General features: G+C 42.6%; 1 protein-coding gene across 2 annotated transcripts in view; it reads right to left on the bottom strand.

Moving 5' to 3' along the window:
* alpha-Catr (alpha-catenin related) overlaps nt 1-15,277 on the bottom strand; it is a 101,243-nt gene that overhangs the window by 40,024 nt on the left and 45,942 nt on the right. For both annotated transcript variants that reach the window (XM_086969578.1, XM_022837977.2), the window contains one exon: nt 13,635-13,975. In XM_086969578.1, the coding sequence (XP_086825704.1) occupies nt 13,635-13,975 (341 nt within the window). The remainder of the gene's footprint in view (nt 1-13,634; nt 13,976-15,277) is intronic.

Below are 15,277 nucleotides of genomic sequence, written 5' to 3'. Positions count from 1 at the left end.
CTTGTCGAGTATTGCCAACCTTCCTTGACCAGCATAGCTCAGGAGCAGGAACTACCTGTCACTGTCACAACGTTAAAAAATCCTTGTCATTAATGTCAACAAAATTGAACGCAGGGAAAGTGAAGCAAAACCACAGTCCGACTAGATCGTTACTCTCAGTTGTCTTTACCGCTTTGTTTCACACCTCTACGACTATGTCACCTATACAGAGTTATAGGACTGCTTCTCTATAGATTCCTACTACTACTAACGGTGGCTACTTAGACGACAAGCGGAACGACATCCACTTATTTACGATGCGACTGCGTCTTCTGGCTCTATCCTTAAAAACCAGCAATTTTCTCTTTGTTCACTCGCCGTTCCCGAGTGAGTTTATTGCCTACCTAAGAACTTAATCTAGCCTAATCTGGCAGGTTATATTTAAGGCGCTTCCGCTCATCATGTTCTATGCTTCAAATCCGGCCTGATGAGAGGGCCCCACACTGGTTATTGCCGCTAGTACGGTTAAGCTAAGCTGGAGAGTAGTCGATAGCGCCTTACATTTGGCCATGTATTGACCAGTTGGGCCAGTAACTCTATGGACGGTCAGGACTCGGAACGATATTTCTAACTTTTCGAGCCTTCTTCTGTAATAATTGCTACTGGTGAAACACTGATCATCATCACCAGGACTATATATACATATATGAAGAGCTACGACTCATGCTGCTCGATCAATGCTGCTACCGTTACTAGTACTCTTAAACAGCGATTTCCCATTAAGTAGATGGGCAGTGTTAAGTGCTGAAGCTCACAGTAATATTCCGAATGTGTCGAGAACTACAATGATATATTTTAAAGCAGAAAGGAGTCTGCGATGAAGAAAACACCGCGTTTAAAAGGGTAATGCTGCGTAGAAATATCCAGAATACGGTACAAGGAAGTGCGAATGTTCTTGTATTTTTCAATGGGCTTGTAGATGACAGCGTTGCTGGTTATCGGTAGGTATCATTATGCTTATTGAATGATTGTGCTGCGGATAGTACTCTATATATATAGTGTAGAATATCGTTTATATAGAGCCCACCCCATTTCTAGACTGCACAGTATCTAAGTAGGTAAATAAATTGAAATTCATTCAGTTTTAACAGCTGTATGGCAGCTGTATAATAGCTGGGTGCAAACCAGTGAGTTGCGTGTGGGTAAGAGTAGGGCCGAAAGAGCCCTTAGACTTTTGCTCTATCTGGGTTGTATCGCTGCTCTAGAATCAGCACCGCGGTTGCTCGTCGCGGCCTCCGGAGCGATCAGTCCATGACGTTGTCTGCCCACCTGGCCGCGCCAGCCATGCCTAGCGGGCTGTGAATCATTTTACGTTCAACGTTTGTGTAAACCTTGCGCCCGCTTTTTTGTAGTTTCCCGCTTACCTTAACGCGGTTAACAGCGTCCATACTAACAGCAATGCCACTGTAATAGCAGCGTCAGTCAACCGACCGTTTCCTTTATGGACGAGAAACCATCGCGGTTGCCCTGCCGGTCGTTCGAACAAAACAGACGCAGAGCCTGCACCTGTGCTTACAGACTTATCGTCGCTGTCATTGGTTATCGCCATCCAAGTCAAAACGTCTCGATTTTAACTCTTGGTGATATGAGAGAAACAGATTTGGTATAACGCAGAGCGTTGCATTTGTAGAGAGGCTGATAGACAGAGCAGGATTTCTACCACCATATCGTTGACCAAACCTGGATCCCTTCTCTGCCCTCCCATATTTTTCTTACCGCATTCACTACGCTCCTTAACTATCTCCTAGACCGGGTGAATCTGGGAGCCTGCATGTTGATTTGCACGTTTGTTGTCAACGGCTACATACCGACTCGGCGGCACTGCAGCGAGTATGCAGTTGTCGCTCACAACGTAGTGAACCTGCCCAACTCTATAAGGTACTGTTTTGGCATCAGCCCATTCCCTTAAATTGCTGTTTCGCGAAGCGTTACGTGGTACGCCGTTACAGTTCTGTCTCCATCCGCCTTTCCTACACACAGCTAGCTTCCAGCCGCGTCATCTACACCATCGGTTTCTGACCTCTGCGCGACTACTCTATCTCACAGTGTCGCACAATACACAGTTGAAGAAATAATAGAAACTTGTTGGTCAAGCATTTGCGAACAACGTTTTGTATAGATTGAGCTCTTCGGAGTCTACTACGAAGGCACGGTAGACGACCTGGAAGCACCGTAGATTGTAACTAATTTATCGCGACCTGCCTGTAATTTTCCTGTGATAATGGTCTTGTCTAATTTCATTGAAGAGGAAGCTAATCGCGAGCAGGAGCATAATAAACGTTGAAGAATGTTACAAAAAACGCTTGCTACAATCGCTGAAAACGTAGACTTTCTAACGGTGAAGGCGTTAATTCAAGATATATTTATTTGCGGTTAGGAGGCATTGGGTCCTTCGAATTTGCGCTTCAATGCGACCTAAGATATCAGATTAGATGCTGTGGCATGTTACTCATATCACAATATTTCTAACGTTCCGAAACCGACGTCAAAGAGCATGCACAGGATAGTTACCCAACTTTTGTCTAATATTTATTCGAAAGGGGGCGTAGAAAAAGCGGTGAACAATAGCATAATGACGAATCTCTTTCTGCAGCAATAATTTGTCTATGTGCGATTTTAAGTTTACGATGTTTCTGATCACCTATTCAGGCCAACTTATTGCTTTTATCAGTTGCCAAAAATCTGTTAAACATATAGACGAGGCTTAATGAATTAAACAACAAGCGTCTAAACAAATGTGACACATCAGCAAATGACCAAAGTTGTAAAAATCACACTTAATATGCCTCAACGTTCCGGAAAACCTAGGTCACGTCGTGTCGGATTATAACTGAAACTGCATTAATGTAGTTCTGACAAAGTAGCCCTAATACTGCTTCCTGCACTTGATACGGTTTGGGTCGATATGGTCTGATGGACCCTATAAAAACTAGACTTAAATTACAGAAAGCAATCAAGTTTATTGGATGAAATACCAGTTCTCATCTAGCTTATCCTAATTACCTGTTCGAGTACAGGCCTACGTTTGCACTCTAATGTGGGAATAAACATTTCCATGTCTGCAACTTCAATATACGACACCTTGATGATGAAGCGGTATGCCGAGTGTTTAGTTGGCTTATTGCAAACGTCCATTACATGAGGCCCATTACATAGTAGCACGTTACTTTGATTTTTCTTTTTTCTAGGAGCTAGTTTTTCGTTGTTAGCCTTTTTTTACAATTTCATCTCGTTTATGCCGCTATTCAACACAAGGACGCGGATGCTTCATTTCTTCTATACAATATTACAGCCGACAGGCACGCACGCTATTGTTGTAAAGTAAATATCCTTCGTTTGCCGCTATTACCCGAGTAGTTAAACGCTGCAAAGCCTACTGGCTCCGCCGCTGTAAATCAGGCAAATATACTCTAAGGCCCTGTGAGTGAGGGCATCTGTAGTTAACAGCAAATATGTAAGCTTGAATCGGGACCTTTGCTTTCTTATCGATTAATTTATCATTGTAAATAATTCGCAACCCGCACATTTAAGTGGCTCTGAATCCTATTAAATCCCTATTAGGCATCGGTTTTAGTGCTGTGCTACGGCGAGGCAACGAAACGTTGAAACAGACATACGGCAAACGGAGGGGCTGTGGGGAAAGGGCTTTTTCAACAAAAAAAAACGGAGATTAATTTAGAAACTTATTAGATTATTATCACGTATTCAATTAGCTGAAGTAGCAGGGAACAATTATCCACGAAGGGGAAATCTATGGGAGGCATAGATCAAGCAAAAATTGTGGTAGCAATGGGTCCTGTTCAGATAAAGCCCTATGTAATAGTTGCGCTCATTCGATAAATTTAGGAAGAAAGCCTGTAGCCTAGGCGTGAGTAAATCAGAAGTATGCTGCGTAAACCCTGTTTTGTTAACCAGTCTGATACAGCTTAAAATTGCTGTTTGTTCAACAAAAGGCATCTTCGAGCGGATGCATAAGGATCCAGATGTCCGCATATTACTTCGACAGTCAAGGGCTAAATCTAGTTTAAGATTCGATATTAAATTAAAATATGGGTATGAAGACATGAAGTATGAAGACTATGAAGGTATGGATGGACTATGAAGTATACAAAGCAACAAGCCAACATTTCTTTAAATTAAAGTTAAACATTTCCATCTCTAAATAAAGGTGCTAAAACTATACCTTCCAAAAATAAGCTGGACAAAAAGGTTCCAGAGAGTTTTTGCAGTTGTCTGCCGTACAAGTTGTCTACAAAGGAGTTTATTTAGCAAAACCTTATATGGTAACAAGTTGGAATAACGTCTATTGCTTTCTTGATTTTGAGGGCTACAACTGTGTTTGAAAAACTTCAGACCAAACATTCGAGGCGCTGAGTATTTCTCAAAAGCGATACATACACATCGCCAGAGGTGTAACTGTTTATTTAGTTATCAACATCTTTCTGCAAAAATCAGGATACCTTCAAGCGTTTTATTACAACAGTCGCAAATCCTCTAAGCGCCAATACTTTGTTTCAGAGGATCGCATCAGGTGTCGAAACAAAATTGACGCCGTGCAGGATCATACGAAACGACCTTGAGCCTTTGTCTATAAAAGATTACTTGTCAACCAGGTCTTATGCGGCAGGCCGGTTTCGACAGAAGGTTCAAGTTTGTAGATTCTATTCTTCTACTATCCTAAATTTTCCTCGTTACGTACGATTTGTTTCGCTACTTTGGAGCAGTATTACGATGGACGAAATTGAATTCACGACAAAGGGTTGTATTTTAGCAGTTGTTATTCTCAGCAAGTGAAACATAACATATATGTATATGTCTGTGTTCATTTACTTATATACGATGACATTCGAAGGTAATGGCGGTTGAACATTTAGATTTGAATGGAGTTCCAAATGATAAAGGCTATTGTTTCGTATGAATGATTCGTTTATTGCCGCTTTTGGCTGATGGGCCTTTTGCGTGTATCTGGGAAGCCCTGCTAACCCGACTGGTCTACCATTAAAAGCTCGAGGCGTACAGAATATTTCCGTCGAGTCGTAGAGAGAGCCCATACAGCTTTGACTGATACACTTCCTTCAAAACTTGTAGCCAAAAAGTAAGCTTGAAGGCCGATTTGAATGTTGCTAGGTAAAATGCAAAAATTAGAATAATTCTTTGTTATACTCTAATGGAACTAGTTAATCCTGCATTTCAGAACGAGCTAAATATATTTGGTATAATACGTGATTAGGAAAGCTAATGGCGACCGTTAGTCACTTTTTCCAACCGATGCAAGAAATCGCAGTTCCAATTGCGACCTTACTTCAGTTAGGTTTTTGTGAGCCTCTATACAACGCTGCGCAAACTTCAACTTCAGAAGATGATATCATTAACGTTTATGCGTGTATGCTCTTGATCTCCTTTAAGTAGAAGTAGTGATAATACACGTAAAAGGGAAACTGAGTTCGCGTTCTGGATTTGTCTGTCTTGTTTATCACTGCGTGTGTTTCTAGTAAGTAGAAACTGTAACCAGAAACACCTACAGACTATTGTGTTCTTAGGTCCTTTCCGGAGTAAGACAAACCGAAAGCTAGTCTATTGGTATCTGAAGAAAGCATCTTGAATCGCTTTTAGCAAAAGCAAGACGGTTCCACCATACAAGATAAGCAAGACCAAGAGTCTGATGGCGGAACTAATGGAAAACTGCCTTTTGTGTATTTGCCCTTTGAAAGTATCAACGGGGTTCGACCAAGTACTGGATTATCTATCACAAACACTTTTAGTGAACACTGGCTTTAGAGACTTGCAAGAGCGATGGAACACATCAAATACTAAATGTTTGGTTATGCAGAAACTGAAATTGTTAACAAATCCGAAATTGTAACCTCCTAAATCGGTTAAAAAATGCTATAATCAAAGCACCCTCCTTGAATCAAGCCTTTGTAGCCAACAACAAAGAAAACCACAAATACGTAGCAATAAGATGCAAATCTGGTTGCTACATATTTGCATATGCGTAAATGAGCAATTTATTATATTCAGTTCATCAAACGGCTGAAGAAGCTTTATCTTAGAGTTAAGTAAAATGGCTCTAAAGAGCCTGGTCTACATGTATCTTTTTTGCCAGTAAGTGAACCTCTTACCTATTTCTACCTTACTATAGAATTCTTTAATCTTCGTCACTCGCACACGACCTAGACGTGGTCGGAAACCGTCGTTCAAAATGAATGCCAAATCGAACGTTACTCGCCATTTATTAACCAAATGGTAAGATAACGAAAAACGTTTATCTGCCTTTATCCTATCACCTAAAAACGAAGGCATAGAGTCGATTTTGCTCTGTCCAGGCCTAAGTCGCCCCTGCCTTATCTTGATTTCATATCAGGCTGAAACGAGCCGCCTGCCACCTAAACTAGTAGTAGAAAACAAAAAGCTTAAAACATGTATTTAAGTTTTTTCTTCCGCCGGTGCTTCCGCATCCGGCTAATCCTGTTCACCATGTGCACTATGCTTGCTGCGGCCTATCTAGTCCTAGTCAGAAGAAGTGGCAGTCATTTAAATTCTTGCCTTTTCCGGTCAATTTCTGCGCTGCTGCGCATCCGTCTGTGGCATCTGGTACGTGCGACTTCACTACGTTGACACAAGCCGAGCAGACTAGAAGGGGAGTAGTTGGGATAGGCTTTGCGGCTATCTACAAGCTGTCCTATCGGGGTCAAACTAGAAACGAGGAATACATATGCAAATAGGCTTAGCAAAAGCAGGGACCTTCTGTTAGACATCCGCTGTTGCTTCCATGAAACGTGGCAGCAACTCCGAGTACCGCTGGGCTCCATTATCGCAATAGCGCCAGCACCCAGCTATCACAGATCATAATTCGTACCGAGTCTCGCTATAGAGCGTACATACTCGACCGTATTCGAAAGTGCATTGATGTATGGTTGTTTTACGGTAGCTAGTTTAAAGCACAATTGCATGTGTAAGAGTTCTGCGAAACATACATTGGAGTATACTGATAATCGCACTACAGCTACGTAAAAGGCATAAAATTGCATTAGATGGTTTATAAACGATAGAACATGGTTTCCTTGCTCGTCTATATATATATATATAAATATATATATGTATATGATTTACATGAAACAAGAATGTAGTAAATTTCCGATTGAGTGACACTCTGTTGGAATCCATTTTACCTAATCGCTCTATGCATATTACCCCTTCTAAAAATTCCTTTCTCAGCACATTTATGATGAACTAAAATGATGAAAAAATTATATAGTCTCTGCAGGATAGTAAAAGCCTTTTTAACTGATTAGTTGCTGGTTCGATCGCTTATAAAGGGGCAACTAGGTTTAGCTCTGGTAGGCGATGTTTAATGACGCTCCAGGGAATGGGTGGGTACGCTGAAATGGGCTGGTTAGTCAGAATAAGATTATTTATTGAAGGGCCCTTCAATTCGCAGTACCAGGAGACGGTTCCAATCTAAACGAAGGTCAAAAGATTGTGTGTGTGTCTAAAATCGTGCCGCGCACTACGAATTCAGTGCCCCAGTAGTTGTCGAGAGAGCTCCTAGGAGCGAAAAGGCCATCGTATTATGTTAAATCGCTTTTCATCAACCTACGGCTTTTCTTTCGAACCTTCGACTATTGAACGGTATCATCTATCTGGCGGATGACCGTGCTTTCTTCATGTGTATCGCTGCCACGCAACTATAACCAGCGCTCGATGAAGTCACTAGAGGGGGCCTACCCCGTCTTCTGCCTCTGGATGTTCTTCTAGGTAAAATAACGTCAAAGTATGTAGGATGAACTGTTGCTCAGGGTGAATGGTAGCTGTGGGATGAAACTTCGTTCTTTCTTTCTCGTGTTCCGTTTCCTTATTGTCGTCTGGCCGGCCTCGACGCGGGCCAAACGAATGTGCTGGACGTGTCCAGGCGACACAGAGGCTTGTGGCTTATTGAGTTCACACTCGCTTGCCAAAGGGCTTCGCGCTTTGACCGTATTTTGCTTATTTCCGGACCTGGTGTTTTTAGGTTCAGCTACGACTAACTGGCTTGCAAAGCGAGTTCCATTCACTGAATCCTAAGCTGAATTGTTTTAGACTGAAATGGGTGTAAATTGCATGTATATGATGCAGAAAATTGGTCTCTACGAGTCTTGGACTTAGTACGACTTAGAGATTATCCTATTTTTCTTTTTCTGCAAATCTGTACGTCACGCCGTTTCGCTGTTGCCCGCCTATCGACTTTATTGTCATCCTTAAGCCCGCAATGTAAATTTCATCTATACAATCACTTCGGACTTGTGCTTTCCTCCTATGTATCATCTGCTGTTTGGAATAGCGAAGGCGGAGGTGTTACGTAGCATAGCCTGGGGGTGGCTACGTGGTCACGCTTCAATTTCTGACAGACGCCAATTTCTCTTTTTTGAACATTTTTATTCCTCTTATTCTGGCTAGGGCGAAAATACGTAAAAAATTAGTACTTTATTTTCTTTTGTGTAAGCGCAATAGAATGTATTCCTTGGAATCTGTTCCTTCGGCCGTTTGAGCTGAGACCTTCCTGTATATGTACTGCTGCTTACCATGTTACCCCAAATTCCGCCATGCGCCACTCACAAGTAGAAAATAAGAGCGTGGACATGAGCTCAATGGGTGTAGGGCGCACAGTAAAATACCCATAGAAGACGACGTAAAACCATCACAACTGCAACTCAACGACGCTCTAAACATTTGCTCGTCTGCTCGAGAGGTTCTACCCTGTCAACTGAACTACAAACGGACCCGGCTAAGTTGCTGATACTGCTGTTATTTTAACAAGCATGTCGACAGGAAAAGCAGGAAAAAGGGGACGAAACTAAAATGAACCATGATAGTGAAGCGTGCGGTAATGAAGGACCGATTCAAGATGGTAACAACGATAACAGGAGTATGAAAAAAAAAAACTTCCGCTATCGCCTTGCGTTTTTTCTTCTAGTCTCGGAACGTATGGTTACGACCAGTATATCTCTATCGGCGTACAAAGTGTGTATGCAGATTCAAAAAGTGATGACACGACTCCCGACGGCAAGCATCGTATCAAAAGTACGGCCTCCAAACAGAAAGCATTAGAAGTTTGTGTGTGGACGACTGGCCATGTCATTGTATGTACTACGAGGTGATAGTTTTAGTGGTAGCTTCACCTTTTGGCCATCGGTTCCATCTTTGGTCTTAAAGCTTGGAACGATGTAGCGAACCGCAAAATAAAAAATCCGACTTAGCTCTCCGTTCACCGTTTCGAGAAGTATCTCAAAATATATTATCGACAGTCATAGCGACTATCTATGCTTTTTAACTGGTACATTTTCTCTCTTTCTGTGATCCCAACCTTGCCCGTTCCCTGTTTTTTTTTTTCGCTTAATTGCTAGCAGTTTTTATCTCTTTTGCTAAGGTTGAGAAACCGGGATATTCGAAACATTGGCCCCCCTGGCCAGAACCAAATAGTACAGTCCTACACCGTCTGATTCGTTCGCTACATTAGTCTTCTGAAGCTTGAGTGATTAGTTCTTCTGTTTCGTCCCTTCCATACTGTTGGATGTACTGGGAATCCACAGCGTAAAAGTTTTCTTGACCATCTGTTCATGCATCCACAGAAAGCAGTGGAGCAAGGATTGGTTCTAAAATGCCCTGCACATTCCCAATACACAAGCTGGTGTATGCCACAAACACAGAGAGACGCGGCAGCCCGATAGGCCAACTATACGTGCATATTCTTGCCTAAAATAAGCTCGTAACAGGCTTGAAAAGCTTCATTTGACGCGCAATCACGGTTTCAACATGGCGTTCGATCAATAGACTGTGGATTGAAACGGGATCACTAGAGAAACCGCTGAAGAAACCGGATTGAATCGGCGTAACTCACAACACTGACGAAACTGAACGGCTGTAGCTCTCCGCAGAGGCTCAGTAAACTTCTTTCGCATCTTTGCGCCTTTGGTACAAGGACACTAACAACAACCTACACATAATTAGACAGTACCCTCTATCGCTATCGTTAATACTCTCGTTAACTTCATCTAGTCCGACGTTCATTGTCGTTGCTGTCATCTGCCAGCCCCGCTCTGTATTTTTTCTTCGCGAGATTACGTAGCCGACCAACAGCCTGCGCAGGCCTAGTTCTGGATGGAACGAGGCACAAAAGAGGGACTGCAAACTTTAGCGAAATAATGTGAGGCTCGAATAACTTAATCGAGTTTCGCACACGAGCGCCGTTGCAAATTGAGTTCTTCGACTACTGGGCTTGACAGGGGCATCAGAACAGATTGGGGGTTTCCGTTTTCTGCCAAGATAAAGTGACGCAATTACCAACTTATTCTTTATCGGAGCCAGATTCGGTTCGGGGAATTGATTGAGGCCTGAGGAATTTGTCGTGGTGGAGCCAGGACAAGGCCATCTTTCGATTTTATCATTGTGTCACCTTGAAGAGCTTGCACACACCGGATAGGCAAACAGAGATATACTGCAAAGGGCTACTACAGTCTATTTCGGTTGGTGTCCGGCGGTTAAAACTGGCTCGCCAAAAACATATCATTGTTAGTATTACTAACCACTAATTGTCATCCACTGACGACAATTCGCGTACAGATTGTAGTGGTGACGATTTCTAATAAGAAACGATGGTTACGACGAGAAAATTACGTTTACTACTAACAATCTGACCACCACACATACACCAGATCTGTGCCTACGCTCTGGTGAGTTCTTTTATAGACCATAAGCATTTTACTGGATAACAGTGGCGGAGGCTGCTGCTGATACTTATTCGGACAATGTGGCTGACACTAGGATGATCAGACATCGGCACCATTCTGTACATTGAGATATAAGGGGTGCCTGATAACGTTACTGAATGGATTTGCTAATGTTTGACAATCCACACCCTGTCTCGCCAGGTGTACACACAAATAGAATCGATAAAATTCGTGTGACACGAAGGACAAACCGCGCTTGTGAGCATCAACAAATCATTAGCATAGTGCGTACAGGAAACCAAAACAGTATCGTATGAATAGGCTTAAACACCTGAAGGCAAGCTGGCAACTGTGGATGCGGCCGCTTTACAGCTGTTACTACTGCTATTTAGAATATACGTGTATGTATTTAGAGCCGTTAATAACTGTGTGGCAAAAATCACTGCCACTTAAACTGGTCGAGGAAAATGGTTAGCTGGTGCCTTTGATGATTGCTTCATATCTTACCTTCCCTCTTTTTCATTGCCGTTTCATCGGAGGATACGTGTAGAACGGCATAGCTAAATATAAAATACAGCAAAATTTTGTAAACATTTTTCGATGTCGTCACTGTGTGTCAGAGAAATTTCATTAGGGCATCCAACTGAATAGCAGCTTTAAAAGGGGATTCTTTTGAACTCCGACCACCAATATCTGCCACAGAAACTATGCATTGAAGGTATTTAACAAACACATTCCTAGACTACTGGTTTAACTAAATATAACACTGAAAGTGCATACTTGTTTCTAATCGTCCCTAACAGGTAAGTTTTTTTCATTTGCTGACAACTTAAACGGGTAAAATATACATATCAATTCTGTTTAGAAGCCAAAAATTGTTCGCATAAGGCTACCAAGGTTGGCAATAGTCACTAATAGAAGCCTATGATTATACAATGTTAAACCCCGTCTGATTAACTTTGACTCAGAAAACACAAGTGACTAATGTAAGACAAAATTCTGACGCCGGTAGGAGAAAATTCGTGCGTTCTTAAAACGCTCGTAGAACAACGAAAAGATATTTAAATTAGAGAGAAAAAAAAAAAAACAGTTGAATTACTGAGAAATTCTGAGACGATTAACGAGCATTTGTAACTTTTTTTTTAGAGTAGTACATTTTATATAGTCAAAATATAGCCTCGCAACGTCCAACGATATACTCAACAGGCACAGGAAACTCGGCCAAGCTAAGAAAAATCTAGCCGAGAGTTTGGTTACATATTATGAACAAACAAGGTCTTTTAATAAAGCCACTCCCCTTTTCACTTAACTAGTTCGGAAAAAAGCTGATATTTACTTTCTCCGCACGTCAACTGTCTTTATAAAAGTAGGTAGTATATAAAAGCATATATATATATATATATGCTTTTATATACTCTATTTGGCAACCATTGCCGCTACCTTGTCTCCAATGTGATCCAGTCGGCTCTACGTACCACTGCAGCTCTCGCTTTTTGGTTTCCACTACAATATAGGAAAGTGAATTCTAGAAAAATTTTACTGGAGAGGATCCAGATACTTGCAGAGGGCTATTGCCCTAAGAGGAGCCTTTTAGTAGAGAGTCTACTAAGTTCTCCCTTGACCCAAGTCCACCGCCCCCATTTGACCATATACTGTAATCTGAACTACCCCTGCCAATCGCGCAGGAGGAGATGCCGCCATTGTCGTCAAGCTTAGGCTTCTATTGTCTGCTCTCCGTTTACTTCTTTGCGGTGGTGTGCTCTCCAAGCATTTACTTCTCTCACCTGCTCGCCTACAGTACGATACCTGAATATATTTGAATGGCCATGGCAAGCTCTGCTGACACTGGCGTCGTCGCAGACCTTGCCAGATGAAGATAGGGTTTGCCTACAAATACGTTCACGTGTGGGCTGATGTGGTTATGTGCAAGTCAATGCTGTAGGCGTGACGGCCAACAGAGCTTAGCGGCTGCGGGATGCTCTAGCGACACGTTGACAAAGACATAGTCGTAGAGACAGCAAAACGTAGATAGCGGCAGGCTTAGATGCCCAGTACATTGTCGTGATTCAGCGACACGCCCATATGTATCGCATCGGTTGAGCGGTGTAGCAGTATACCGTGACGCCTCGACGGGCACCGCATCTGATACGCTCGTCTAGTCAAGGTGTTGCCAACGACGACCTTAATTTCGGGTTCAATATGACCATAAAGTTGGCCTTAATTATATTGCTAAATAGACAATGAAACGCTACTCCTTTCTAAACTATGATAAGGATATGTATATTTTAATTGGCTTTTAAATCCAGCTAGCGTTATTACAGTAGGTGAATGGCGCGTTTGCATGGAGACCAGTTGGAGGGATTATGTGTACTAATGCAACGATATTTACACTGGAAAGTCGCAAGGACAACTTTAAATAACCTTGTCACTGATAGGCCGTATATGTGTATTCCTAATTAGATATGACTTAAATATACGCTGTATGCGTATGTAGCCTTCAAACGGTTAATTGTAAGCTAGATCTACACTTTATATATACATATATATATATATATACATCTTTTCAACTACGTCCTTCTACAGCTGCCAAAGGGATCATCTCCAGATATTGTCTAATTTTCATATAATTCTATTAGTATAGGTCTATGAGGGATTTGCTCTCAAAGACAGCCACAGGTGCGAGTATTGTGCCAACCCACCCTAGGTTATTTACATAAGACACGAAACGTTGTATGTAAATTACATACCGGTATTGATTCTCATGTGAATATTAACACGGTCGTCTTGCCTAACTATGTGCTATTAATCTAAAACGAACTGCCTAATAAATGTAACATTAACAAGTACAACATGGGTACCAACGTAAACGACTCAGTATGTAGTACATACCTGCAAGGTTCGTGGACGTCGTCGATACCTGGTCGTAGGTCGCAGATCTGCTCGACGACATTTGAAGCGAGACGTGCGTCCTTACACGCCTCGAACATCTGCAGTTTCGCTTCAGGACTGTCTCGCGCGATGCCCTCACCCAGTGCGAGGAACTTCTCGACGGAGACGTGCAGCGCCTGGCCGACGCGCAGCATGTCCCGCGCCGACGTCTCCTTACATGAACCCGAGGGTCCCAGCGCGGCCCCAAGCCCGGCCACCAAGCTGCCCGTAGCACACACCATATCGGCGTCGACCAGCGGGTCCACTGACACCACACCTCCCACACTAACCGGAGCGTTTGACTGAAATATATGGAAAGTCAAAACAACATACATAGCCAATTAACAGTATAAGCAGGTTGCAGGAACAGGTAGCAAAAAATTACCCATTTGCCTATAGCAATATCAGTACAGCAGTAATGGCTAGTGAAGCTCGTTATATACTTTATATAACTCATTGGTTCTATGCAAGACACGTGCTTATCCTGTTGCCACGAGAACCATCGATACCAACATTACACATGTAGGTATGTATACGTAAATGCAACGATAGTCAAGGCAACGAATCGAAGGAACTTGTGTTATCTAGAAATATCTGGAGTATATGACGTATAGGAAAATGCCGGACATATTTAGTAAAGACAGACAGCAACTAGCTGCTCCGTTCCCTGCTATATAATAATAATTATATAATATATATATATTATAATAATTATATAAGACATATGCCTTTGTTTAGTAAATTTAACTTGGCAGTCCTTTTCTTTTAAACAAAACCTTGCAGGAGAGCATTACGTATCATAATCATTAGGTGCTTACATGACGCGGGATTAGTAAGAACGAACTAATAACAATATATATTGCTAACGTGCACACCAGTGTATGCAGAGAAGAAGGTCAAAACTCCACCTTTCAGATGTACTTTATCGAGTCGAACACGATCCTAAACAGCCCTGCGTCGTGCCCTATCGTCCATTCAATACTTGTAGAGCCGAAAGAAACTAAACACGGTAATCTTTTCTCTTAGAAAAAGTATAGAAGTTTGCTCGCCTAGCGTGCAACCTTACGCAACGGATACAACCCCGCGCCGTTCGACTGCCAGTGAAAATGACGCACCCCATAAAGGTGTGGCTAGCTTAAGCGGCTTGCCACGACGTAGACGGAAACTCACGGTCCTAGCCCGGGCCATAAACCACTCTCAGGTCTGTCTAGCCAAACAGGTCTGCCTCTGTAAGCAGGCAAATTTGGCCTGCGTCAAGTGTTGGTTGCAGCCTACACTGCAGTACTAACCCATTCCGCCGCCCGTGGACTCCCACAGCTATTTGCCCTTCCCTTCTATCATCGTGTCGTATTCTTTCTTCTCTGTCCACTTACATCCCGCTGAGCTGCTAATGCAGCCAACTAGGCAAGCGACTCTACTGCTCGGATGCTCTTTCAGACCGCTGTTATCACGAGTTAATGTGCTCCACTCTGTTTCGTCCTATTAAGCGTCCCACAGATGCGTTCGAATTCTTTTCTATTCTAAAGTCGAGTCAGTCGGCCCGTTCCGCTTGTTGTCGTGCTCGCTGCCCTTATTGCTGTCGGTGGCGGCAGCGGCGGTGATGA

Source organism: Varroa jacobsoni, unplaced genomic scaffold (genome assembly GCF_002532875.2).
Source record: "Varroa jacobsoni isolate VJ856 unplaced genomic scaffold, vjacob_1.0 scaffold_75, whole genome shotgun sequence".
In the NCBI taxonomy this organism is placed as follows: domain Eukaryota; kingdom Metazoa; phylum Arthropoda; class Arachnida; order Mesostigmata; family Varroidae; genus Varroa; species Varroa jacobsoni.
This window is presented reverse-complemented; position numbering and strand designations above follow the sequence as displayed.